General features: G+C 36.7%; 2 protein-coding genes and 1 non-coding gene across 7 annotated transcripts; 1 reads left to right on the top strand and 2 right to left on the bottom strand.

Annotated features, from left to right (window-relative positions):
- Window positions 1–10: 10 nt before the first annotated feature.
- LOC109014379 (ninja-family protein AFP3-like) lies at window positions 11–8,935 on the bottom strand. Its single transcript, XM_018996824.2, has 2 exons — window positions 7,858–8,935; window positions 11–612 (listed from the first exon to the last, which is right to left on the bottom strand). The coding sequence occupies exons 1-2, from the start codon at window positions 8,573–8,575 to the stop codon at window positions 191–193; spliced, it is 1,140 nt and encodes a 379-aa protein (XP_018852369.1). The 5' UTR covers window positions 8,576–8,935; the 3' UTR covers window positions 11–190.
- Window positions 8,936–17,229: 8,294 nt separating this feature from the next.
- TRNAT-CGU lies at window positions 17,230–17,301 on the bottom strand. Its single transcript has one exon. It is a non-coding gene; the product is annotated as a tRNA-Thr (tRNA).
- Window positions 17,302–17,424: 123 nt separating this feature from the next.
- LOC109014380 (asparagine synthetase domain-containing protein 1) lies at window positions 17,425–27,454 on the top strand. Of its 5 annotated transcripts, none has more exons than XM_018996828.2 (14): window positions 17,425–17,615; window positions 17,989–18,343; window positions 18,746–18,939; window positions 19,035–19,170; window positions 19,766–20,044; window positions 20,259–20,356; window positions 20,553–20,667; window positions 20,943–21,048; window positions 22,883–22,976; window positions 23,569–23,765; window positions 25,213–25,312; window positions 25,430–25,546; window positions 26,404–26,460; window positions 26,934–27,454. In XM_018996828.2, exons 1-14 carry the CDS (start codon window positions 17,514–17,516, stop codon window positions 27,045–27,047), a joined length of 2,064 nt encoding a protein of 687 aa, XP_018852373.1. In that variant the 5' UTR covers window positions 17,425–17,513; the 3' UTR covers window positions 27,048–27,454. The 5 variants fall into 5 exon arrangements, with proteins under 5 accessions (XP_018852373.1, XP_018852371.1, XP_018852374.1 ...); XM_018996826.2 differs by having other exon boundaries at window positions 17,431–17,615; window positions 19,766–20,072; window positions 20,557–20,667; window positions 26,934–27,385; XM_018996829.2 differs by having other exon boundaries at window positions 17,431–17,615; window positions 19,035–19,182; window positions 19,766–20,002; window positions 26,934–27,385.
- The last annotated feature ends 316 nt before the right edge of the window (window positions 27,455–27,770 follow it).

The following is a 27,770-nucleotide window of genomic DNA, read 5'->3' as shown; positions in this document are numbered from 1 at the left end:
AAAACAAAAAGACCACAAAGACATGCATTTATATAAATCTCTTCCATACCATATTGAGAAATTGTATGAACATGGAGCAAGCTTTCTTTGAAAATCTAGCCAAAAAAATTTAAAAAAAAAAAAACGATATTAGTTCTAAATTTTATCGTCTTCTACTATTTGTTGTATTTCACAACTCCCCTCGCCCTCATTATGAAAACGAAGCAGAGGAAGGGTTTACAACTATATGCCTCAGTGGGTGAGCGACATCACCACCACCAGCATGCTTGACAAACTCGGCCGCTGAGAGAAAGCTTCCATGGCATACACACATTATCCTCACATCCTCACCCTTCCCATACTTGTACAGAATGCCTTCTATTCTTCGACCATTAGGACCATCTCCTTTTGTGAAAACACATGGCATATCTTCCATTGCATTCATCCCAATTTCTTTACGTCTATTTTCTGCACAATCATGTTTCTTTGATGGACTTTCCATCTCTGCTATGGAAGTTCTGCATGAATTTTCCTCGGTCTTTGTCACCGAAGAACCTACAGCCTCCTGACTGCTTCGCTCCTGCAATGACTGGTTACCGACAGGGCTTCTTGCTTCACCACAACTGCCCGATCCTGCAAAGCATAAGAAGAACCCAGAGAAAATAAAAGCAGAAAGTTTTCCTATATTATTCCATACCCTTGGCCCTATCTAGAATCTATTTGATTACAAACTCATAAATTTGACGTTATAACGATAAAGTATCGCTGGTAATTCCAGCTACGCATCTTTTTTAACATTACAGTTACAAACATTTGCTCATACATGTCTACCATTCATTGTCTCCAAGCATAGCTAAGATTCTGTTTGTATTTATGCAACTAGAAAATACTTTTAAAAGGAAATTAATTTGTTTTTATTATTTGGTTGAGATCCTAAAAATTATTTTCTAATTTTTTATCACACAAAATGTGTCCATTGCAACTAACACAAAATACAATAAGACCATTTATCAAAAAAAAAAATTACAATAACACTAAAGCCCATTCATTAAGATGATATATTTGAAATGGACAGCTGACGGTGAATCTCAAGTCTTTTTGGGGTACCAACAGGGATTGACTTAGGCGATGGATCAAAGTTGGCGACAGTAAATCTAGAGTTCAAAACGGTGGAGAGGAAGTCTGCAGGCAGTGGCACCGATGAAGAGATTTTTTTTTTTTTATAAGTAATAAAATCATATATATATATATATATATATATCAATACGAGTAATCAAGTACACTAGACGTATACAAGAAAACATCTAACCTATACAAGAGAGCCCCTAATAACCCAAAAAGCCCATGAAACATACTCAAAATACACCAAGCCCGAATTGGAACGTAACACACCTCCCCGACCCCAGCCCTTTTTTTCCGTAAAACTAATCGTCTACCCAAACATCCCACTACGAGATCGTCTTCACAATGCCCTATCTTTAATCCTCCCTCGACTTGGGTTACCTCCCTTAGCACCGCATTTGATTGCCCATGAAAGACGCTTTATAACTCCCTACTTTTCTTAAAATGTCATTTGGTTTCAAGCGTGTGATTCACCTCAATCGCAGTGAGTAGAGCTTCAAATTGGTCTTCATATTCTCCATATGAAAGCCCCAGGATTTGCTGAAACCCGTTAACTTTATTCAGAACCCAATTCGATGGTGAACCCGCTATATCATTTAACAGAGGAAGAAAAACCAGGGAAATGACATTATCCCCCGCCACAGTACCCAACTGCACTCCCCATTCTAAACCTTCCCCCACACAAGGCACCAACGACAAACCACTAGTTTCCTTCCCGCCATATGGTTGCTTGACAGCTATATGGTTGTTGTCCATTGTTTCTGTCACCATTACAGGTTCCTTCCTTCCATCAACATTGCTTGACTTTGCACCACCCCCCGACGATCCTTGCCGTGTCACTTTGTCTGACCCTACTGCTCCCTCCGTAGAACAAGTAGGGGAAGCACTACCTTCTGAAACCTCGTTTGCATCTTCTAAAAGAGGCTTGACTGTTTCTTCCAAAGTACTTGAGACCCTGGAAGGATCCCCCGTCTTCAACTAAAGATGAGCCCTGGACAGAAGTACCAACCCCATCTGCATCTTGTGCCCGAGGCCATACAGCTCCCCTCAGGAGGCATAATGACACTGGCATGGACAAAGATACCAGCATCTAACGACCCTATCTGTGACGGCGTTGAAACGCCCTTTGCCAGCACACTTGTGACCTTCAAACCCGAAAGATCTACCCCCCGCCCTCCCTCTTCCATACTCGACCCACCACCAAAACCCACGACTAAGTCCAGCCCCTTATCCACTTTAATTATCAGATCTTTCACATACTCCATAACTCTCTTCAATTTAGCTTTGACATCCCACAAGACCCCCTCCACCTCTCCCAATATCACCTAACGACTTTTGTCTCCTACAAGTGCCTTACTATTTCCTTCTGCCGCCGAGTTGATCTCGGCCGAACTACCCGCCATTGACCTCAACACCGCAACGTACGAAGCACCTTTGACTAAGGACGATCTTCCCACTGTTTTTCCATCAACAAACTCCCCACTTCGAATAGTGATTTTAGACTCAATAACACTTTGAATGGACTGCAGAAAGCCTTTCCATCCAACGTCATTTGCACCCTCCGGAATCACCAATAAATCTTTCCTCCTTCCATTCCAGAATTCTGAGAGTTGCAGAAAGCTTCCCTTTTACCATGATGTTGATTGATAAAAACTCAATTACCCATCCTTAGCTCTCTGAAGAAACCTTCATAATAGATAAGTTCTAAACAATCTTCAATCCCCTTAGCCAACTACGAAGTTGTCATCCCCCCTATACACATGAATTTAGCTATCATTTTGCTACATTCAAAAATACGAAAACTATTTCCTCCCTCTTTCGTAAAAACAAAAGTTTTTTATCCCACTTTCAACCACCTCTCGCCTTCCAACTAAGACAAATCCACATCGCACGTCATCATCGTCAAATCCTACTATAAATCTGTGCCCACTACTCCCTACTGCCCTCGCTTCATCCTCTTAAGGTAAAAAAAAGATTTGTGCCCACAAAATGGTCTCCCGGTCGCCGGATTCCATCGATCAAGTCAAAAGCAGGTTGCAGGCAAAGACTCAATGCAACTTAAAAAACCAATACTGTGAAAACTCAATGCAACTAAAAAAACCCAATCGCCAGAGGGGAATCGACGTCGGAGGGCCCTCAAAAGAATCGCCAAAGCCTGTCGACCTTGTCTAGGCTAGTGGTGAGAAGTCACTTGCCGGTGGTCGAGGGCGCAGGGTGCGACGTCGAAGGGCTTTGAGAAAGAGTCTTGCAAAAAAAGCAGGCCACCAGCGCCAGGACCTACGCCAGACGGCCCCCAACACTATCGTCAGGGCCCGTCAACCTTGTCTGGGACAGTGGTGAGGATACACTTGCCGATGGTCAACGTAGTCTCTGAGAAATGACAGAGAGAAAACTTGCAAAAAAAGAAAACTAGGTCGCTGACGCTAGGACCTACACCGGACGACCCTCAGCAGGGTCACCAGAGTCCTTCGACCTTGTCTGTGCGGTGAGGGGTTACTCGCCAGTCTAAGGTGGTAGCACGAAGGCAACGGTTTGTCTCTCTCCAGGTTTCTATCGCATGTTAACCGCTAAGGTTTCTCTCCAAGGAAACAGATCCAATGAAGAGACATTGGGTGGGGTCAGATGGTGGTGGCCTAGGTATTCTCTGACGTGTCAGGGAGTGAAGGTGAAAGGGAGAGGGACGTAATGATAATAATGGTGCAAAGGTGCAAGAATAGGTAGGAAGGTGATTATGGTGGTGACTGAGTGAAAAAGTTATAGGAGGAGAGAGTGTTGATGAAGGCAATATAGAGGAGTAACAAGGAAAGAGCTCAATGCAAAGGATTGAGTGGGGAGAGAGAGAGAGAGAGAGATCCAAAAAGGCATAGAGAGAGAGATCCAAAAAGGCATAAAGAGAGGAAGGTCCAAGGGAATAAAAGAAAAGGGAGAGAGAGAGAGATTGGAGTAAGGATATGAGCAAACACAATGACCTAGGGTGGGGGGGACTTCCTTTTTGATCGGATCTTAGAGAGGTTAGGCCTACGGTTTGATAAGGGGAATAGAAAAATTAAGGCGCTGAACTCTAAAGCAAAACCTATTGTTAGGGTAGCTAAGATAATTCCGCTACAGATTGGCGAATGGTCTGGAAAGTTTTACTTGATAATTGTGCCAAGACTTTTTTTCCCAAAAGCATCAATCATCAATCTGCCCAGGTTAACTTCGGATCATTCTCCCATCATCCCAGATACCATGGGTATGTACATTTCTTGATAAGTATAATATGTATAATACGTATAATAAGTATTATACGTATAAAAGGTATAATACGCATAATAGGTATATTTGTACGTATAATAAACAAACACACTCACATTTAATTGAACCAATGACCTCACCCTTCATCTATTGTTTTCTGAGAAGCATACCATTCAAACCCAAAGACCAATGGCTCAAGGAGTTCAAACTAAAAAGGAAATCGGGGTGCCAATGGGAGCAACTTCCTTTCAAGAAGAAATGGAATGATTCTCATTCCCCCATATTCCCTAAATCCTTTGCAAGTACTCTTCTAATTTTATGTGTTCCCCATTATTATCAGTAGTAACTTGCTAGATTGCTGTAAGAATTTCACATTGAATTGAAAGGTTAATTTCTCCAAGGAACCATAATTGAGCAGTACTCCCTACATTCCATATAGAACTTTCTTGAACGAGCTGGTTGCACTCTCACGCATAACAAAAAACCGCTGGTCCATATCTAATTTTGAGTAATACACAAACAGCAAAATGAGTTAGCCTTCAGTTATGCAGACTCGTGTAATCACGTGATGCTGGGCATGATGTGTATGCAATACAATTGTCCAAAAATTGCTATTAATGCTGTCCGGACCATACAGACTTGTGTGGTGTGAGGGTTAAATATCAATTCCACCAATTACCAGACATTCAAATGAAATAAAAATTTCTTTTAATCACACTGTACATTGGATCCACTGGCATCCTGACCTGCTATCCCCAAAAATTATTGTGCATTAGTTTCCAAGAATTGAAATTAGTCTCATACTCCCATGATCACCCTAGCATGACAATCTTTACCACAATGTGCCCGTCTGGTCACTTGAGGATTATCTCACTGCTCCCACTAGGGAACCAACATCCCTTCATCCTTTTCCATTCAAAGAGGATTTTTGTTTTCACAACATTCCATGGGATGTTCATCAACATCATGTAGTTCAACCAAACTGCGCACCATCAGTCCAGTAGTTCTGTCAACGCCCCACTCTGGAAACCAACCTCCCCTATATCTAGTCTAGTAACTCGAGTAAACCTGCCTCAACTTATTTGGATGTACGTCTTAATAATTTGTAAAAGTACAAACAAGCACATAAAATGGTCACATTGTTCAAATATCCATAAAATTATTTGATGCATATCAACTGGTGAACAAAGAGATCTGCACCTAAATGAGGACCAATCGTCTGACACGTAAACAATAGCAGACAAAGTATGCGTTTCAAAAATATAATGTTGATCCAGTGACAGTTAACACGTTAATGATGTTGTTATGGCTGAAAATATGGAAATTCACTACCTTTACCCGTCTGAAGCATGGACTAAGTCAACATTTAACAGACATTAAGGAGGTGAGTGATAAGTGTGGGTGGAGCAGATGACAATACGCTTTTTGCATAGGGAATGAAAATCTGAAACTTGATTCAGAAGCCTGTTCAGTAAAAGAATTTTTTATTTCATTTGGTCAAAAACATGACACCATCTACCAACACATAAGCCTCTCTACCCTTCCCCTGAATTGCATACCAAGGCAACGGTATCTTGGCATTAGCATAAAACTTTGGTGGGTCAGAAATACCTTGGGTAGTAAGAGAAAATCATGAGAAAATGTTCTAGATCCAACCACATGAATGTACCCAAGGGTAAAATAATTGACAGACTTGGAGGTTAGACTAATAACAATCCTCCACCTATTTTTTTGTTAGCAAGTACAGGTTATAGGAGCCATAATGTGGGTAGAAGATTAGAAAATGGCATTAATTGTGTTACTAGTGAAGTGGACCAAGATATGCTTGCCAATTGGAGAAGGTAGGCTACGGTTAGAAATCAAGCTCTTTCAGGGAAGCGACTTGGCTTTATGCTCGTGAGAGAGAGTCTACGGAGGGTGCTCGTGGACATGAAGTATGGAAAGTTGAAAAGTGGTGGGTGTTCCAATGAATTACATAGGCTTACAGGGTTGGTCTATGGAAGAATATTAGAAGGGGTTGACTAGATTTTTCTCACTGTATCAGATTTGTTATAGGTGATGGGTCCAAGGTTCGCTTTTGGCATGATGAGTGGCATGGTGATCAACTTGAAAAGTGCTTTCCTAGAGTTATCCAGACATGCTAGTTCAACTCCAGTGATGTGTCAATTTTTTTCAGGGACATATCATCTTATTAAATCTTTTCAGGACTCTTTTCCCAGAGATATTGCCTTAGATAGGAACACATTCAGAAAATAAAACAAGGAACTTACAGAGTTGATTACGTATACAATGGTTCAACATGTGCCCATAGTCATTAACTGTAACATCCAGCAGTCATTATGCATCAGTGCCCGACAAATTCTTGGACTGGGAGGAGCAAGTTTCCATTTCAATATGCATAGAAACTTTGATGGGATCCAGTATACAGGTAAGAGAATTTGTATGATTGTAAAGTTAAGCTGTCCACTGCCGTTGCCTAGGGACAGGCAGCCAATTATAACACAACCAACATTCAGACAACTCCTTTAATAAAAAATGGTCCCCACCCCTCCTTCTTCCAATGTTTGGAAGTTTGGCTTTCCTCTGAATTTTGAGCATGTTAAAAATGAGTGTCCAAACAACTTGAGAATAGCCTACTCATCAGGTTTGTCAAAAGTACTTATCAAAAAAATCAGGTTGGTCAAAAGTTAATCATTGAGGCAAAGTTCCTGGTCTTTCAGAAATTTTATTCAACTTAGCTCTACAATTAACTCTGTTTATTCCCGAGTTTACTGAGCATATGTTCAAACAAGCAAACAGGAGCATCCACTAAACTATCAACTTATATGTTACAGCAGGGTGGTTTCGGCTTTGGGCTCAATTACTGTGAAACAACCTGTCCTTGCATGGCTCCTTATGTAATCTATTCTATGTCTGCAGGGAAACAATTTACTTTGATGTTTTAACTACGTATTCCACTAAGATTTATGGAAAACGTACACCACTCAACTAGACCTTAATACAACTACTGGAGTTTGACAAGTTGAGCAATTCATCCTCAAGAAAAGAAGGCAATATAGGCCATAATATTCAACATGATTTACCAAATTTCTCAGCAACCAAAGAATTGATGAGCCTCCCACCCAAAAACAACTTTAGAGTACCTTCTTTTATAAGCAAGTAACCGTAGAGAGTACATCACAAAAACACTGTACCAAACATAATTACAAATAAAGAATTTGGTAAGCTTCAACCCACAAACAACCTTAGAGAGTACATAACAGAAACATCCAACCGAGAATAAAATTAAATTTATTTTTTTTTAAATAAAAATCATAGTATTGGTCTACTTCTTAAAACGAAGGGAAATAATCTCTCTCTTAATGCAATAGCAAAAACCAATTCCAATAGTAAACAGAACAATTAATCTAAACAGGCCACAAATATTAAAATTAGTCCAAATCTACGTACATACATAAAAATTTATAAATAATAACACACAAAGAAAATCAGATAAGCATATAAAATAAAACGAGATAATACCTTGAAGATGTTTATTCTCCAATTCCGACATCCCCGACGAGCATCCCGCTTGCGATTCGCACGACCGCTGGGAAGACGGGCGCACAAACTCCTGAAATCCCAAGAAACCACCCTTCCCTTTCGCTGTTGCCTCAAGGACACCGCCTAGCGCTGCCTCCCTCGCCGTCGAAGCCCAAGCGGGAATCCTCAAAGGCGACGCCACGGTCGAACTAAACCTATTGGCCGCTGCAGATTGCGGCTCATCTCTCAAATTCAACCCCGCTAGACCCTCGCTTTCTTTCCTTTCCTCCTCTTTCTCTGCCTTGGAGCTCCTCTGCTTCTCCGACCGCCTTCGCTTTGCCACCATTCGCCGCAATGTCTGTAGCTCCTTCCTCTTCCGCCACTCCTCTGTCTCCGTCGGAAGCGAAGAGGTCCTCATGAGTGTCGGGTACGATGGAGGCTTCGAAGCTAATGACTCATCGTCTCGAACCACCGGCATTATTCCCGCTATGGAGGACGACCGGATTAGCTTCTTTGCGCTCTTGTCGACCCCGAATCGACCACCCAGCGAGAGGCCAAGATTTAGCTCAACCTCCTCCGAATCTTCACTGGGTGTCGCATATTCGGATTGCTGCGTACTGTTACACGTAAATCTCTGCAATAAATCTCTCGGGTACTTATCTAATTGTAGAGAAAGATTTTCCATTGCTCTACTTCTAGCTTCTTTAGCTTCACCCATGTCTCGTACAACAGGATGAACGAAGAAGGCAAAACCACAAAAGCTTCAGCAACTGCGTCTTTGCAGATTAAACAGAACAACTTTATGATCTGGTTCTGCTAAACCCATGATTATGATCAAAACTTGCACTCACTAACGCTACGTCTAGCCCAAAAAAGGGAAAAAAAACGCTTAAAACAAGAATCCAACCCAACATGGACACGTCATGAAACGTATGCTCTCTTTTATATCCACTGTTCTTTTATTAAACAAAAAATCAAGCAAACAAATTGTGGGCGAGGATGAAGCAGCGAGAATACAAAATCAGAGCATAAAATGAAGAGAAGAACAGAAACCAAATCAAGGAAAATAAAAGCAGAACAGATGATGATTATTTTGGGTCTGTACCTGTTGAGGGGGAAAAATAAAAATAATATGCCGGAAATACCCTCCACGTTTTGTTTTTTTGGGGCAGAAAACTACTCAGGGGAGGGAGCCAAGTGGCGATCGGGAGAGGGCTCCAGAGAGACACGTGGTCCTCCTGACACAGTTATTAATTTGCTTTTTTTTGGCGTCCTCTACCAACAACATCAACATGTCATTGTGGGAACTGGGAAACACGTGTCGGGGACAAAGAGGTACTCAGGGAGTACATACCACGTTTCGTTCTAGGTTTGGCACCGTGGGAATTAGACACGTGGGTGTTCAGTTTTGGGGCATCGTAAAAGCTGCGGCGTCGGGTTTGGTCGAGTTTTGCGACTAATTAGCTGTCTTCCGGTCTAGATTCCCTCAGCAAGTCACGGTACTGTGATACTGTTTCGGGGGACTCTGCTTTACCTCCGGTTCCCCCACTTTTTCCTAAACAAAATAAGGCTTAGTTTGGATTAATGTTTTGAATATCGTCTAAGAAGTCGTACTGACTAAAATATTAAAATAAAATATTTCAATACTAATACTATTTTATATATTATTTTAAAATAATCGATATAAATTATAAATATAAATATATATAGATTATATTTTAAAATAATAGTCTATATATAAATAAATAATATATAATTACATATATATAAATTATAAATAGCTTAATCTAAATTAAGAGTCAAAAAATAAGCTTGCAGTCTGAAAAAATAAAAAATAAAAAATTGAAAGGCCAAAATATAGGCCAATACAAGCCGAAATTGAGGTCGATATTTGGACCAGTACGAAATATATATAGTACATGTACCGGTTCAACGGCCGGTGCGGCAAATATTGTCCGTACCGGTTGGTACGGTACGAGATTGAAAATAGTGATTTGGATTACCCATCTATGTATTTTAAATTTTTTTATTTTTTATTATTTTCTTTTAAATATTGTTTTAACATTCTTAATCATTAAGAAAAAATTAAAAAAATATATAAGTTTATTAATACTCACTTCCTTAATCATTAAATAAAATTAAAAATAAAAAATAAAAATCAAATACAAAAAAAGTAGTAGATGGATAGTAGTAGGGTAGTAACCCTATCATTATTCTAGTTTAGATACCAAAATCATCTCAATCTATCTCATTTTATCTTATCTCATCATTATAAATTTTATAAATTTGTACATAAAATACAATATGAAAAATATCTGAGCATAACTGGGATGAGATTTTCAACCACATATGAAAAATATCTTGGCTTATCTGTACTTGTTGGAAGATCTTAATATCAAGCTTTTAAGAGTATACTGGATAGAGTCAGAAGCAGGGTGAGTAGCTGGAAAACTAAGGTCTTGTCACAAGCTGGGAAGGATATCTTTTTGAAGGCAGTAATCCAAGCTCTGTTCACTTTTTGCATGAGAGTTTTTAAGCTACCTAGAGCTCTTTTGAAGGAGATCAATCAAGTTATAAGAAATTTTTGGTGGAGCCAACAGCAGAATGAAAAGAAGATTGACTAGGTTTCTTGGAATCAAATGGAAAAGGCCAAGTCAGCAGATGGGTTAGGATTTAGAGAGTTGGAAAGCTTTAATTTGGCACTGCTTACCAAACATGGATGGAGAATCGTGCAGTATCCATAAGCTTTGGCTAGCAAGGTTCTAAAGCAAAAGCATTTTCCTATAACTTCTTTCATTGAAGTGAAGTTAAGTTCTAATTCATCATTTATTTAGAAGAGTTTGTTTGCATCAAAGCTAGTGGGAGAGGATTCTATGTGAAGGATTGGTAATGGTAAACAAGTGAGGATTTGGAATGATCAATGGATTCCTCAGCCATCCTCCTTCAAAATACAAAACTTGCCTTTTGTGCTGGACAATGATGCAAAGGTGTCAGCCCTCGTAGACTCAGACACTAGGGCTCGTTTGTTTTCGGAGATGAGATGAGATGAGTAGGGGTGTAAATTTAAACCGGAAAACCGGTCCGGACCGGACCGAACCGGACCGGTTGGTCCGGTTTTGAACCGGTCCGGTCCGGAACCGGTTCCTATTTTATGAAAACCGGCCGGTTCCGGTCCGGTTCCGGTTCCGTAGTTTTCGGGACCGGACCGGACCGAACCGGACCGGTTGAAAAAATATATATATAAATTAATTTTATATATTATACAAAAAATATATATATATAATATATAATTATATGTTAAATTTTTATATATAATATATATAATTATATATCATATATGAAAAAATTTCATATTATAATTTATAAATAATAACATAAAATGTTAATCTTAAATATGAACATTTATAATTTATTTGATCATATATTATTAATATAATTATATATAAAATAATGTTGTTATAATTTATAAAATAAAAATTTAATATTAAAGATGAAAATTTAATTGATCATATGCTTTAAGCATAATATATATATTAAATTTTTAATAACATTTTATAATAAGAATTAACACTTTATTATATGTTTTTTATATTTGAAAAAAACTGGAAAACCGGACCGGACCGGAAACCGGTAAAACCGGAGGTACCGGTTTAGGAGGGTAATCGGGGCGTAATCGGTTTTGAAAAATACAAAACCGGTACATACCGGTTCGGTCCTAGATTTTGTCCAAAACCGGACCGGACCGGACCGGTTACACCCCTAGAGATGAGATGAGATTAAAGTTAAAAAGTTGAATAAAATATTGTTAGAGTATATTTTTTAATATTATTTTTATTTTGGGATTTGAAAAAGTTAAATTGTTTATCTTATTTTGTATTGGAAGTTGAGAAAGTTGTAATGATTAGATGAGATGAAATGACAAATGTAAGTTAGTTCAAGAGGAAGGTCGTTACATCCCTTTTATGTCCTTTATGTTTCCAAGAAGAGGAAACTGATCTTCATGCTAAATGGGAGTGCACTTCTACAAAGCATGTGTGGAGTATGTGCTAAAAAAAAATTCAAAAGTGTGGATTGTCTGCAGTCAAGTTTCTGGATCTGATTGCCACCATTATTAAGCTTTTTGAACAAGAGTTAGTGGAGGAGATGGTAGTAACAATTAAGAAGATTTGATAGTGAAGAAACACATTCATCTTTAAATGTACGTTCATTCATCCAATGAGAATTGTGAATCAATCAAGACAGTTAATTATTGATTATCAGAATGCAAACAAGGAACTCGTTGCTCATGAACACTATACTACATAGAGTTTTGTTACTCATCATCCCCACATATCACATACCGTATGTTTTTTAAATTTTTTTTTAGTTTTATTCTTCTTAAACTATTTGAATTCTTCTACTCATTATCCAACATCCATACGCCACACATTTTGTAAGAAAAAATAAATAAATATGATGTGTGGTATGTAATAATGATGAATATAATTTTAAAAAATGATAGTTATAATCATAAGTGCGCAAATGCCACGCAATTATTTTTTAAAAAATGAATAAATATAATAGTTACATAAAAAATTAATTAATTTTTAACAATATACTCTATTTTTTTTAAGTGACTATACGTATATTTATATATTTTTACAATTATACGTTATATTATTCTATAATTTTTGTACGGCATAATGTGTTGCCACGTCGTCAGATACTTTTCTCTATCCTTTTTTTTATCGGTTAAAAATCTTGAGTACGTTCTTACCAAACAAGTAAACGAGGAACTCGTTGGCCAAAATGGGCAACGAGTGCGCTGAGCCACGTGGTTCCTTCCAGTCCAGTCCCGAATTATGTCTAGCGAAGTGGGACCCAACATCCATGTTGTACTTTTTAAGGATCGTGTTAGCTAGCATTCCATCTACAATCAAATATGACAATTATTAACAAAATATTATTTTTCTTAATTCTCTGGATTTTCTTAAACGAAAATTACTTTTAATTTGGCTGTTTATTAAAAAAATTAAGGAGTTTAAGAATAAAAATTTTATTTATAGTAATCAAATGTGGTTATTAAATGGAGGGTTAACTATAATTTTTCTCTTTTTTTAGTACAAACAAACGTTATTCTTTATATTATAAACTTTAATTATACTAATTGATGTATTCACGAGGAAAAATTGACAATCAAATTCATGAATTGGAGGTGCCTCCTTCCTCTCTTTTTCTTAAAAAAGTAAAGACTTCATATTTGATTTTTGCCAGAAGCCTCCTCCTCTCTCTCATTTCTTCATTCCTCCATTCACCTTCATTGCCTACTAATATTTCTCTTGCATAGTTTTATTTTACTTTTTTCAAAATTGAAAAAGTCAGATCTATAGCTTTCCGACAATTCCCGAGAGACACGTACGACACAAGTAAATTCATAGGTCGAAAATAGTTTGAAGGAAAGTGATAGTTTTGCGAAAATCACTACGCATAGTTCTCACAGGCCGCCCACATCTGTGTGTGGTCCTCACGCGCCATCCCTTCTGACAGCTATTCTCGACACATGCGCCAGATTACAGGACTCACTACCGCCAGACATTTCAAACCTGACCTTTGTGGTTGAAAAAAAAATAATTGTATTGCCATCATGGGCTGTTATAAATTCTGAAGTCTACTGAAATTGGTCAAAACTGTAATCCGTCATTTTTCCCATCTATTTACTGTTTTCTTTTTTAGTTTCCTTATTGTTAATTAAAAAAAAATGTTCGTCTCTTGGAAATTTATTTGTAGAGGTTGAGTAATCTCTTTCTATAAAGTGTAAGGTTGAATTTTTGTTTAGATAGATATTGTTATCTCTTTGATATTTGTCTGTAGAGAGAATTAACAATAATGAAAATTATATCAGTCACAAAATGAAATACTATATTGGTGTAGCTCCAAATGCATTATTTAGTTTATGATGTCATATTTGATATAAAAACATTCCATAACATATCCAGTCATGGATGTAAATTTTTTTGATGAATGAATGATAACGGTTTTTCTTTAAAAAATTATACTAATTGATGTGACATATTATAAATAATTATATATTAAAATGATAAATATAAGAATTTATTTAAAATAGAATAAAATAATAAAATTTATAGTAAAAAACATGAGTCATCAATTAAGTGCATATTGAATAATTTGATGACATGTCAAAGTTGGCGAGGGTCTCCACCATGGGTGACTCAGTTGGAGTCGGATCCAAGATTTTCTATTCCAAGTGTGAGTAAGATAATATATTAATATTCCCTCTCTCATGGTCATCCATATCTTCTTAAAAAGGTGACTTGGGTGAGCCACGATTTATATCTTTCTGTAATGCTAAAAATTATTTCTATGGATATTATTAGATTGGATGATGATTTTTTAATAATTCTTTCCGAATTTTAGATTTATAATACTTATTAATTAAGTAGTTGACATTTTTTTAAAAATTATTAAAACAATAATAAATATTATGAAATTTACTTCATATAAATTTCATAAAATCTGGATAAAAATACTAAAAATCATTTATGGGACAAACCTCGTACACTTATAAAACATTTTCCTCGACAAGAAAAAAAAAAAAAAAAAAGAGTTGTTTTGCAATGATATTTACCGATAAAGGGGATTTATCGCCGACCAATGTTAAGGAATGCGTAGTAGAGTCTTTGTCTCGGATAATTTTGATCAGAATAACGGCGAGACTTTAATAAATCAGGGTAGAGAATAAATGAATAAAATTTTAAATACGAAAGGCGAATGGTTAACAGGCAAAAAGGACCAAGAAATTGAAGAAAAGATGGAAGATTCTTTCTTTCTTGGTAGAAAGATTTGATAAGACACGTCATTGATTCTGACATTTGATTTGAAACATTGTCAATGACATCTGCTCGCCACGTGTTGGGTAGTCAAAGATTAAAAAAAAAAGAAAAAAGGACAATAATTGATGTCTGACCACCCATGAATCAGCCAAAGCACACCCTCGCTTTAAGTTATCTCTCTTTATAAATAAATATATAATATATATATATTAGTCCTTCCAGGGGCAACCGGGGGTGAGAACCCCCGTGGCATCGGCTGGCCGCATCAATTAATATTAAAAATAAAAACTAAAAAAATGAAATGAGGGATATGCGTCTTCGTTGATCTTTCGAGCACATGTAGGTAATTTTTATTAGAGAAGTTCAAGCACTTGTAGGTAATTTTGTTGTTGCTTCAATCCGTAAGACCACAAACATCCCTTTTAAAGAATAGATAAAGACGTCGTCGCAGCTTCTTCGTTTGATTTTGTTTTTAGGCATCTTAGTTTTAGGTCAAATCCCCTACTTTATTTTGTTTTATTGGTTTAATGAATGTTCAAAATTTAATAGCTAAAATTGTTTCCATTGTTTTATAGTAGATATCGTTGAATGTTAAGAATCTAATAGATGAATAACATCTTTCCCTCTCTCTCTCTCTGCAAATCCTCTACTTGATTTTGTGAAAGGAGGATAGAGACGAATCCCACTAAAAAACACACGTTTCTTGAATTGCTCATATTCATATTCACAAATTACAAGACCTACGAAGATAGATTGTTCATATTCATATCGACGATCACAAGATCCAGCGTTTCTAAAAATTGATGATAGAAACCAGCAACTCATTTGGCATCACAAATATCTATCAATGTAAAAAAAAAAAAAAAAACCTTGCTCACAAATAAATTGCCCAAATTGAAACATTAAGAAGACTGAATCAAATTAAATGTCAAAAACCCAAAATCTCTAAGGAGGGAAAAGTCTCTAGTGGTAGTATTAATGGAGTAATTGAGAAAAATTGAAGGTACGATAGGAGGGAAAAGGGGCAGACGGGGTTAGTGGAGGAGAGTGGGGATGGAGAAGACAAATATCATACTTTTGTCTTCGTGGGGATGGAGAAGTCCCGAAGCGACGAAGGGGATCAAAATAGAAACAACGTCGTTTGTAATTTGCCATGTCGGACGCGATGTCGCGGGAGTTTTCCAAGTCGGTTGCAAATATAATTTTTCAATATATATGTATATATAATAATGCTCAGTATAATCTATGTGCGTAAGCTTTACGTAATTATTTTAAAAATTAATAAAATTTAATTAACAAAATTATTATTTTTTACATAAATTTTATATTTATCCACTTTTTATGTGGTGCTTATACACTTATAGTTGTAAAATATCATTTCTTATATATATAAGAACTAATTTATATTTTTTTAATTACATAAATTAAAGTGACATACTTAAATAATTTTATATTTATTTATATAATACAATAATAAAATTTAAATTGAAAAGGAAAATGTATTTTTACCTATATAACATGTTTTTATACAATTTCAAGTTATAGTGTTGAAATCAAGTTTTCGTTGCATTTAAAATTCAAAGCAACACGCTAGACATGTTTGGTTAGAGAGGATTTTTGCAAAATTTTCAGTTTTTTAATTAATTTGAGATATCTTTTGTATTAAATTTAGTTTGGATAAAAGTTTTGTGATTGGTAAATGATTAGACAGATTTTTTTTTTAAAAAAAAATAGAGAATCCTTTGATATTTAAAAAAAAAAATTGGATGGAAGTTGAAATTTAAAAAGTCTTGAATAACCAATATGCTTTTCATTATGCATTGAATTCATAAGGAATCGAAACCATTTTGTCAATAAAAATGTTTAATATGTAAAAAGATTTAAAAAAATCATAGTTTTTTTTAATAGTAAAATTTATAAAATGATGTGATTTATTATGTTGCATTTAATTAAAAAAATATTTTTAAATATTTTTCTTATAAATTTAACACTATATTTTATAAATGTTCAAAAACATCTCATCCTCAATTAAATGTGAGAAAAAAAAAATATTTATATCAGCTTACTGTTAACTGTAGTTGCAACATATCTAATATTTTGAATTAAAATTAAAATAAAATATCACATAAAGTAGACTGATGTATAATCGGACTGTTGTGAGAAGTTTGGGATACGAGAGAGTAACATCCTCCTCATCGTACACTTGCAATTACTATTATATTGACATCAATGGAGATCGTCAAGCATATGAATCATGATGGGAAGCTCTTTTTCAAACAACAGAGATTTTTGACTTTTTCTCTCCCTCCCTCCCTCCTTGGTTTACACGTGCTGTGTTAGAGCATTGGATATTATTGTGTCTAAAGTCTGGCATTAATGTCCAAAAGTTGGACAGAGTTTCTCAAATAATTGTATTAAGGCGACATAGCCCAATCCAACTATAACTGTTTAAGGCAGATAGATCGTGGTGAAAACTTGGGCCCGGTCCAAGGAAGTATTTATACTACTCAGGAAACGTACGAAAAGGATTAATAAGAGATGGAGCTCCCGGCGAGGATCGAACTCGCGACCTTTCGCTTACGAAGCGAACGCACTACCACTATGCTACGGAAGCTTCCGCCACTCTCAATCCTAAAGTTATTATATACGGTTTGTTACGTGATAAATTTATAATTTTACTCTTTTATCCTCGTATTTCATATTTCAATTTTTCATAGCAAAGCTCGTTACATGTACAAAGAAACCTTGGACGCTCAGGGTTTAGAGGTAAGTGAGCTGTGAAGGGCGTACGCGCAGAAACCCAGAGCGAGGGAGGAATTAGGAGAGATGTGTGGAATTGCTTTGATCATCTCAGGCATTCGTATCTGTAAAGCGTCGTCTCTGTTTCTCGAGTCGGTACCTCCAGCCTCTTCGCCCAAGGCTGAGCAAGTAAAAGCTTTCCATCTCTTCGCGTCTGCGATTTTCTCATTTTCTTTTATTGCTTTCGTTCTTCTTATTCATCAAGTGTAACCAGATCGTACTTTACTGAGAATGATTATTGTTTAGTGTTGTCCAAATCTTCTTCTGTATTTGAAAACTTTACAGAAAAAGGGTCTTCAACAAAGTCATTACCGGGGGAAGCAGTTTACGGATTATATTATAATACTATTTGTTGCCGGGACTTGAAATGTTATTTAGTTAGAAAGGGGTTATTTGGGTTAAGATCTCTCTCAATAATCAAGGTTTTTTCTGTTGAATTTTGATTCTGTATGAACTATTGTATAACCCTTACTAATACAATTAATTTGTATTGGTTCACCAGCTGGTGTTCTCCATTGATGATCTTAAAGCAGCTCTGCGCGGAAGGGGTCCCGATAGCTTGAGTAGCAAGAAAGTTTTCCTTTATTCAAACACTTCAAGCACCGTCGAGGAACAAGAAATTATATCTTTTATTGAAGGAGAAGAAGAAAAAGAAAGGGACCTGGCATACTTGCAACGTTTTGAGAAGAAAAATAAATGCTTATTTGGTGCAGATGGAGAAGCGCATGAGCTAGAAAATGGTTTTCCTAAGTTTGCAGCAGAACTTCACTTTGTTGGCGCCACATTACAGCTCAGGGGGATTAATCCTATTGTACAGCCCTTGGTGGATATATCTGGGAATATTCTTGTATATAATGGTATGTTTAAGATGTCTCTGCTTGCGTCAATCCGATGGGCTTGTGCTTGATCATGAATTGACCCTTCTCCTGCATCTATTTCTTTCACTCTTTTAGTCTCGTTTGTCACCTCGAGTTTTTTTTTTTTGGATCAGGGTTCTACTGGTGTTTCTTGTTGGCGGTTGCACTTGAGTTCATTTATTATGCTAATTTTTTTTTTTCAATTTTAGTTTTCTACAATTATTTAATGGGGAATATGGCAATGTTCTTCAAGTAAATCTATGTCAATTCAGTGACCAGATGCATTTGACTTTAAACTAAGGCCCTAGTTTGACGTTTAAAACTGGTGTCTTCAACTCCATTCATATAGTTTTCTTTCTGATAGGTTTTATATTTTTCTAATGTTATGTTTTGCTTTTGAAGGTGAAATATTTGGAGGAATTTACATTAACAGTGATAGCAATGATACTGAAATTCTTCTGCAAGCCCTGGGAAAGTGCTGCCCCTCCAATTCCCATTTATGCACAATAACAGACTCTTGTGATGAAAAAAGACAAAGTTCCATTCCAGGTGTTCTTTCTGCAATTAAGGGTCCATGGGCTGTCATCTATTGGCAGGTAACTGGTAAGTTACTATTTGTTTCGATTGCATATGTGCGAATATATCTTATTTTCCAGCATCTTATTTCTTAAGTTTACAATGTAATGTGCAGGAGAGTTCAAAAACCCTGTGGTTTGGTCGAGATGCAATTGGTAGGCGGAGCCTTCTTGTTCACTGGCCAACTTTGGAGGATGGTCGCTTCATGCTATCTTCCGTATCACCAGTTTCTTCCATTGAGCAGAGCTCTGGTATAATGCTTGGTAGAGCTTATTTCTTTCGTTCTTCTGGTTCAAACTTTTTTGACAGTGTCTTGTAAAGCCAATTTGTTAATTACTCTTTATGGAGAAGGAAAATAACTTATTGGGCAAGACTTTTAACACATGCACCTTTGGCAAATTGAGCTGCTCCACATAATTTCCCTATTTTGTATTGCTGTTTCTTTTTATCATTGTTTTTTTTTTGCTTTCAAATCTGAGGTGGAAATATTGATAATAACATATTTCCGTCAGATAAGATATTCTAGTATTTTTGTTGACGCTCTTCCTATATTTTAAATTATCAAACACTTCTATAAAAACATTTTAAAACGTCAATGACAGTGTAACCTGAAAATAATTCCTTCCTTTCCGATAAAAAAAGAAAAAGAAAAAGTGTACCCTGAAACTAATTCACTTCCACTTAATGCCTTATATTATTGTTTTGGCTTTTAATATACTATTTGCATAAGTTTTACATGTGTTGCATTAACCTGCAAGCTCCTTTCATTTTACCTTTCAGTTTTTCCAATTGTTGACTCTTGAAACCAGTGATATGTAATATCAAGTGATGTCAAATGTACCCCAGGTTTTGAAGCTGAAAATGGATTTAACAAACTCAAATTCTGGGAAGAGCTTCCATGTGGGATATACAGTATATGTTTTGGTTCTCATAAATCAGATGGGTTTATTTTTGGTGAAGTCAGAAAACATGAATGGAAAAATGCCATGGTAAAAGAACTGCTTGATTGGGAGAGAGTTTCTGTTGAACCCAAACCTGAAGATGCAGAGCTCTCTCATTGTAAGATTGCTAGAGAGCAGCATGGTATGCATTCAGCTCATTCAAATATATTTCCATCCAAATCAGGTGAATACCATATCATCATGTGGAAAAGGTACCAGTAGAAATTCCAAACTTACTTACAAAATACAAACTACTTTCATTTTGACTCGTGAAGAGATGATTGCTGAATGTAACCATTTAAAAAAATATGATTGCTGAATCTAATTGTATGTTTTTTTGTTTCCTTTGGTTTTTTTTTTTTAATGATGCTCTAAATGTGGTTTTATATTGTGAGTAGGGCCTGCACAAGCTTCAATTTCAGGGCCAGCAAAGACTGTGCTGATTGCTTTAAAGGAATCTGTGATGCGCCGCACTTCACTGCATACAATTTTTCAGGTTTCTGATTGAGCTCAATTACAATTGTACTCAGTTTCATCCTACGGAGTAGTGGGAGACGTGTATTTTTGCTTGAGCACTTTATTGAGGGGTAGAAAAATTGCGATTATCTTGCAGTTTAACCTTGAGTAAGCTTTTGGTTTTGTGATTTTTCAGCTTTTGTATTAATAATTTTCTTTTGATATGAAATGCATAGGCAGTTACCTGTGATATAAGACAAGAGGCACATGCACCAGTGGCAGTTCTCTTCTCTGGTGGATTGGATTCAATGATACTTGCAGCATTACTGGATGAATGCCTAGATCACAGCTGTAAGTGTTGCAGAAAAGCCAATTTATTGGAGTTGAAACTGGGGTCAAGAGAATTACTTTTATTTCTTTTATATCTGTAAACAAAATTTTTATTAATGATATTGATAGGCATAGGCCAAGTACATGGGACATATACAAGAGCAACACCTAAGCATGAGTGTCTAGTGATACAAGGATGTCATGGATATTCAAGCCATTAAAATCTATTACATGTATTATAAAATCCTTCTGTGAATTCAATTGATAAGCTCACGGCTATCAAATTTCATTGACAGATGAGATTGATCTGCTTAATGTGAGCTTTGATGGTCAGTCTGCTCCTGATAGAATTTCTGCTAAGGCGGGAGTAAAAGAGCTGAGAAGAATTGCACCCTCGAGAAGGTATGCTCTATGGCAAGGAACTTTGTATGGAAAATTATGCACATACAACCTTTACAACCCTGTTTTAAATGAGGAGCATTTTTGTAAAATAACTTAATAAAAGTAACATCGTTTTACAAGAATACCCTTAATTTAAAACATAGTTGTATAAAGGGTTGTATGTGTATCATTACTCCTTTTGTATGAATTGGTCTTTGGTATTTCAAAACATTTTATAGGTAAGACAGTTTTTGAAAGAAGAAAAAGGGTGTTTCACCAGTGCACATAAAGTATACAAGATATCCACCTAACAAATAAAAGGAAAAGTGCTAAAAGTAGAAAAAAAGCTACCCTAGTTTGGACCATTGTCCAATGAAAAAGTGTATTAAGGAAGGATAACTTGAGCTCCGACATCTACTAATCAGAATCTTCAAAACTACTCATTTCTTTTCTCCAAATATGCCACAAGTGTGAGGGGGTCTTCCTCCACAAAAGTGTGCATTGCTATCAAACTGCCCTTTCCAACATGCTAGTGGATCTATCACTCGAGAAGGCATAACTCAGTATTTTCCAAAGAGGCCAAAAACCATAATCCAAAGTGCTAGCACCTTGCACAATGAAATAGAACGTGATCCACAACTTCCCTATTCTTGTTGCAAATGCAACACCAGTTAAATACTATAATATCCACTTCCCAATGTTACAGGGTAAGAATATTCCCTAACGCCGTTGTACAAATGAAGGAATTCACTATATAATCTAGGGAGACCCTTTTCCTCCAAGTAAGTTTCCAAGGGAACCCACCCGTTGGTAGCCCAAGTGGTAAGGGCGAACTTGTGTGCATGTGCCCCATGTCACAGGTTTGATTCCCCCTGGGATCAAACTGCGATTTAAGTGGGAGGCCATGGCGGTGGGTTGCTGTGCTAGTTTCCTCGAGGGTTTAGGTTCCATGGGTGAGTCCTAAGGGCTCTGTCGTGGAGTGGTTCCCCCATCATTAAAAAAAAAAAAAAAAAAAATCCAAGGGAAAAGATCTCTATCTTTGAGCACACAACACATTGCAAAATTGCTTTAACTCAAACATTCGTTTGCTGTATCCCAAACCATTTCATTTTCACCAATATGTCCCGCTCAACTCGACTACAACTAGTCAAAGAACAACATGAAGAGATACACCACTGAAGAGAATAATGCATAGTTGATAATAGTGATCTAAGACATAAGTGTCCTTAAAACGAGCAATTGCAAATTACTTAGGAAGGCACCTTTTCAAGGATTTGATTACCACACCACACATCTCGCCAAAAACCGGTCTTGGACCTGCTATCCTGACAAATCTAGTAAAGCGTCCCCCAAATCCCATTTGATGCTTTTCCAGAGGCCAACCTTGAAAGACATGTTTACTTCATGGGATGACCAACTACTGCCCAAGCTTCCATACTTTGTGTCCACTAGCATCCTCCAAAGGCCTTTTTTCTCTTTTATAGGCATAATGTCATTGCTATACTTTTTATGTTGTGTGTTTTATAAGTAACTTGTTTTTCACATACCCACCCGCGGGTAGCCCAAGTGGTATGGGTGAACTTGTGTACATGAGCCCCATGCCACTGGTTTGATTCCCTCTAGGATCAAACTGCAATTTAAGTGGGAGGACATGGCTGTGGGTTGCTGTGCTAGTCTTCCCGGGGGTTTAGGTTCCATGGGTGAGTCCTAAGGGCTCTGCTGTGGGGTGGTTCCCCTGTCATTAAAAAAAAAAAAAAAAGGTAACTTGTTTTTCACCTTTGTCTTGATGCCATGTTCTCTATAATTATCTTGCTTGTGCTATTTCTTATGGATTCACATTGTATTGGAAATGCAGGTGGAAACTGGTGGAGATTGATGCTGATTTATCGAAATTGGACCTTGAAACAAAGCATGTTATGTCGCTAATAAATCCTGCCAATACTTACATGGTCAGTTTCCTTTTATAGACTAGTGCTGTTTGTCTTATTCTGTGATATGCCATGCATATAGCATCAATGTAATCGTGTAAATGGTCACATATTCTTATGGCTTTCTAGCCGATACGAAATTCCTGACATCATGGCATAACGTTGTTGAGACTCTTAATTATTTGAGTAGCATGCTTTTTATTTTGTGTTCTTTTAGCAAGTTTACAGTGTAATTCGCCTTTAGTTCTTATAAGGTACCTTATAATCTCTAAAATTACTTTCTTCTCTTTTTTTTTTTGCCCCATGAAAACCATAAATAAGCACATTTTCTAATCCCAGATCCCTCTTCTTCTCATTTAATACAACATTTCCACTGTCACATTTATTTACATGGACAGAATATCACATTTCAATAAAATTGCAGGATCTTAACATAGGAATAGCCTTATAATCTCTAAAATTACTTTCTTCTCTTTTTTTTTTTGCCCCATGAAAACCATAAATAAGAAGCACATTTTCTAATCCCAGATCCCTCTTCTTCTCATTTAATACAACATTTCCAATATCACATTTATTTACTTGGACAGAATATCACATTTCAATAAAATTGCAGGATCTTAATATAGGAATAGCTTTATGGCTGGCCGCTAGAGGCAGTGGTTGGGTGTATGAAGGTAATAACAATGATATTGATGAGGATCTTGAATGTGTTGAATACAAGTCCAAGGCCAGGATTGTCCTTGTTGGTTCTGGTGCCGATGAGCAATGTGCTGGCTATGGTAGGCATAAAACAAAATACAGACAGGGAAGGTATTCATTTTTCACAAATAAATGGATTAGTCTTGTGACCTGTTTATTTGCATGTCTGTAAACTAATTTGTGTGTGCGCGCGTGTTGTTTGACTGTTCACATCTATACTGTAATGTAGCAATCTTTTGCCAATATCGGTGTATATCATGTAATGTTCGAAGTTGCCTTACTACATGTTTTCATGGCCGTTGAAAAGGGGATGCACATAGGTAGGTGGGTTTTCCTCTAGGGAAGGAAATAAACTTACACTTTTTTCTATGATGTGGAACCTCACCAAGGCTGGGTCCTTTGGACACACCCCTGGGGAGTAAACCCGGATATACAATCCACCCCCCACAACTGTGTATCTGGTAATCCAGGGGAACTTCTAGCCCGGAATCAAACCTAGGATGTTTGAGTCTACAACTCATCCCAAGTCCATCTTTTGACCACTAGGTTGCACCCTGACAGGTAAGTTTGATGCACTCTTGCAAAAAAAAAAAAAAAAATGGTAACATTGAAGTTAACTGCATATTACAGGTTGGCAAGTTGATTCACAAGCAGTTTAAGTTGTAGAATTGGCCCCTAGCCTATAGGGTTATGGTCTGGTTACGAGAAAGATTGGCCAATGGTCTTTGTAGGAAATGGCATTTCCTTCTCCCTAAAAGACTTGGAGGGTGAGATCACTGGTTCATTGCCATATATATGCTGTATTTTTCTAATAAAGAAACAGGGAGAGAAAAATGGGCTGGGGGCAGGTGGCTTCAAAATTTATCTTCTTGAGATAGACTGATCCCTGTATGTGTATGGTTGTGTCTGTATGTTTTTCGGATCAAAGCCTTCATCATTGTTTAGATGCTTGTGCACGTTTGCATGCATATGGGTGTCTCTGAATTTGTTTCAGAGTCTACCAAGATTAAGTGCATGCCATGCTCATAATTATGGGCTGACTCTACAGTTACAGCAGCCCTGCATCTGGTGGAATTGTATTCATGTGTTGTGCATGTTAATCTTAATATGCATGTTGCACGAACTTGGTAATTCGGTATTCTGATTTTATTTCTAAATTTTACAAGGAAAACTCTGCATATCACACATCATCCCACTCTTATCCCACTATGATGAGGTGGCATTGTGCATCAACCCTTAAATTTTTTTCCTAAAACAAGAGATGATCCAAGGGTGATGGAAAGTGTCACATTTCAAAGTGGGATGAAAGTGGGATAATGATGTGGTATATAACACTGTTTACAATAGAAGATGTATTGGTGCTAAACTCATTAAAAAAATGGCCTGCTTCTTACGCATTAATGTGTTAGCACCTGATATTTATCCTGTTTAGAGCCACCGTGATACAGTATAATGTCTGGCCTATTACTAAACAAAGCATTGGTAGATTATGGAGTGATATATGTTTGTTATGTGCCTACTCAATCTGGTGGTCTAATATGCTGTCATCACTCATCAGTTGGCTTGGACTACACGAGGAAATGAAATTGGACATGCAGAGAATTTGGAAGAGAAACCTAGGAAGAGATGATAGATGTATTGCTGATAATGGGAAAGAGGTATTGTTAAAGTCTCAGACAAAGATGATTCCTTATGTCATTTACTTGTCTCATGTGGTGAGCATCTAATTCTTCCCTGTTTTGTTTGTTTTTGTCATTATTATTTTTTCCCAAAAGGCTAGATTTCCTTTCTTGGATGAAGATGTTATAAGGACTTTGCTTGATATTCCTTTGTGGGAGGTTGCCAACCTGGATCAACCTAGTGGAACCGGTGATAAGAAAATTCTGAGAGAGGTCAGTACTATATCTTTTATTTAGCTACTTTCTCTGTCATGCCATACCATGTGATAGATGACATGGACATAGAAATACTGCTATGTACTTTTGTTTGATTGTTTTTTTGGTAGCATACGAGAATATGCCAGTATATGCACATGCTTTTGTAAGAGCATTTTTTCCTGGGCTTTTATGCATGATATTTACAATTGTTATTTTCAGTACATAATGTAATGGTACGTGAAGTCAATCATATGTATTAATCAGTATCTGAGAAATCAGCAGAGTTCTGCAAGAATAACATTACCTCGATTAACAAATTGAAGCTGCATGTGGTGCAAAGTTCTGTTGGAAAAAATAAAAAAGACATCCTGCTCAACAGGATTTAACTATGAACAGAGCTCCATGGAATGAAGTGGATGCTCTAATGTAGCCTCTGAAGATGAGGGAGTCCCAGAATGGTAGGTGGGGTTGGGGCTAAGAACGAAACATTTTTATCTAATCTAGGTTGAAGTTTCTCGAGGTTCACTCTGTCCCACATCATCTGGCATTGTTCAGTTGGTGTACATAGACATCTCTTTTGCTGCTAAGGTTCACTTGAGAGGGAATTTCAATTGCTTTAGCACTAAATACTTGGGCTATGCCTATTCCTGTTAATATAATCTTTTTACTTATAAAAAAAATTGCCTTATATTTCCATATTTGATTTTGCACTTCATTACTAAATCATTTGCTATCGTCAGTCTTACTAATTCATGTGGTGAGTGCTGGCCAGAAATTATATCCATTCTCTACCTATCCTATTTAGATTATTATTTTATTTAGTTTGTTTTTAATATTCAATATTTAATATAGATATCATTATGTTTGTGAAGGTTGCACAATTGCTTGGTTTATATGAAGCGTCAGTTCTGCCTAAAAGAGCAATTCAGGTGTGCTGATTTACTTATTCATTTGAGTGTTATGACATTCAAAAGCATGTATTCATATGCTTTGATTTTATGCAGAACTTAACATTATGCGTTCTTTATCCTTTTGTTTGTAGATAGCAGTAATATTTCCCATGGGGATGCCACAGTACTTTAAATTCATATTTTACATATACATATATGCAACTGTCAATTTCTGTTTATGCTATAATCAGGACTATATATCATATTGAACAATGATTAAATCAATAATACCAGTTTTGAAAAGTTTTCTAGTTGAAAAATCCGTGACACAACTACAAAAGAAAATGAAGCATACTTGATTTAATAGCAATGGCAGTTACCTAGATGAACTTTGAGTTAGTTTCAAGCAAAAGCACTTGAAAGCTGCGCTGATGCTTAATTAGGAAGAAGGTTCTATTGCTAAGCACTGTTTAATTATGAGGGGTTTTAATATTTCTTCTTTACTGGTGTAGTTCGGTACAAGAATTGCACGGGAATCAAATCGAAAGAATTTTGGTAGTAACCGTGCAGCAAATCAGGCATCGGCAGGAAGTGCAGCAATTCACATGCCATCAAATTTGACTTGAGACTGCCCTTGCTTAATCCCCGGCATGTGTTCCTCCCTTTCCTTCGAGAATTCCATGTGCTTGGGTCTAGCTTTCCCATTTTTGGTCCTGGCTCTGAAATTAAACGAGGACAATGGTGACAATGAGCCGGCAACATTGTTTTGGTGCACAGGGGCACGTTATGTTCTGCTGGCATCATAAAATCTTTCCATTTTTCCCTACAAATTTGAGTGTGTTTTGTTGTATTAATCGGGATTTGAGAAGATTATAGTTGCTGTAGCTGATCCTGTGTCATTTTTTTTTGGGAGGTCTGTTGGCAGCAGTGGTTTGTCTGCTTTATAGTTAATCAATAGGACTTATTTATGAAATATCTCATTATTATTCATTATTTTATTATTATTTTTTATAAATTTTTCACTATTATTCAATATTTTATCATTACTATTCACAGAATATCTCACTACACAAACACAATATTACCTTTTAGGAAGACATTTTGCGACCGCGCTTCTGAGTTCCATCATAAAAACAAAAAAATAAAAAAAATGTTAACGGTTTCGTGTATTTTCTTTCGACCTGATGATCATTTCAAGCTTCATCCCGGTTTTGCCTCCCTTTCCATTTAGAATTAGCACTGTTCATACGGGCCGGGTTTTTTCCCGGCCCGGTCCGAAACCCGGGTAACTGGATTCTGGTTCCGGGTTTCGGCTCGGATCATAACGGATCCGAAACCCAAATTATAAA

This window comes from Juglans regia, chromosome 13 (genome assembly GCF_001411555.2).
Source record: "Juglans regia cultivar Chandler chromosome 13, Walnut 2.0, whole genome shotgun sequence".
Classification (NCBI taxonomy): Eukaryota; Viridiplantae; Streptophyta; class Magnoliopsida; order Fagales; family Juglandaceae; genus Juglans; species Juglans regia.
Note: the sequence above shows the minus strand (reverse complement) of the source record. Positions and strands in the feature narration are given on the sequence as shown.

Excerpts from the sequence above, each read along its gene's own strand:
- LOC109014379 (XM_018996824.2), bottom strand. The coding sequence starts at position 8,575 with ATGGGTGAAGCTAAAGAAGCTAGAAGTAGAGCAATGGAAAATCTTTCT. Across the intron at positions 613-7,857 it reads GGAGAATAAACATCTTCAAG|GATCGGGCAGTTGTGGTGAA; the intron begins GTATTATCTCGT and ends TATGCTTTGCAG.
- LOC109014380 (XM_018996825.2), top strand. The coding sequence starts at position 17,514 with ATGTGTGGAATTGCTTTGATCATCTCAGGCATTCGTATCTGTAAAGCG. Across the intron at positions 18,344-18,745 it reads GAATATTCTTGTATATAATG|GTGAAATATTTGGAGGAATT; the intron begins GTATGTTTAAGA and ends TTGCTTTTGAAG. Across the intron at positions 20,073-20,258 it reads CATATCATCATGTGGAAAAG|GGCCTGCACAAGCTTCAATT; the intron begins GTACCAGTAGAA and ends TATTGTGAGTAG.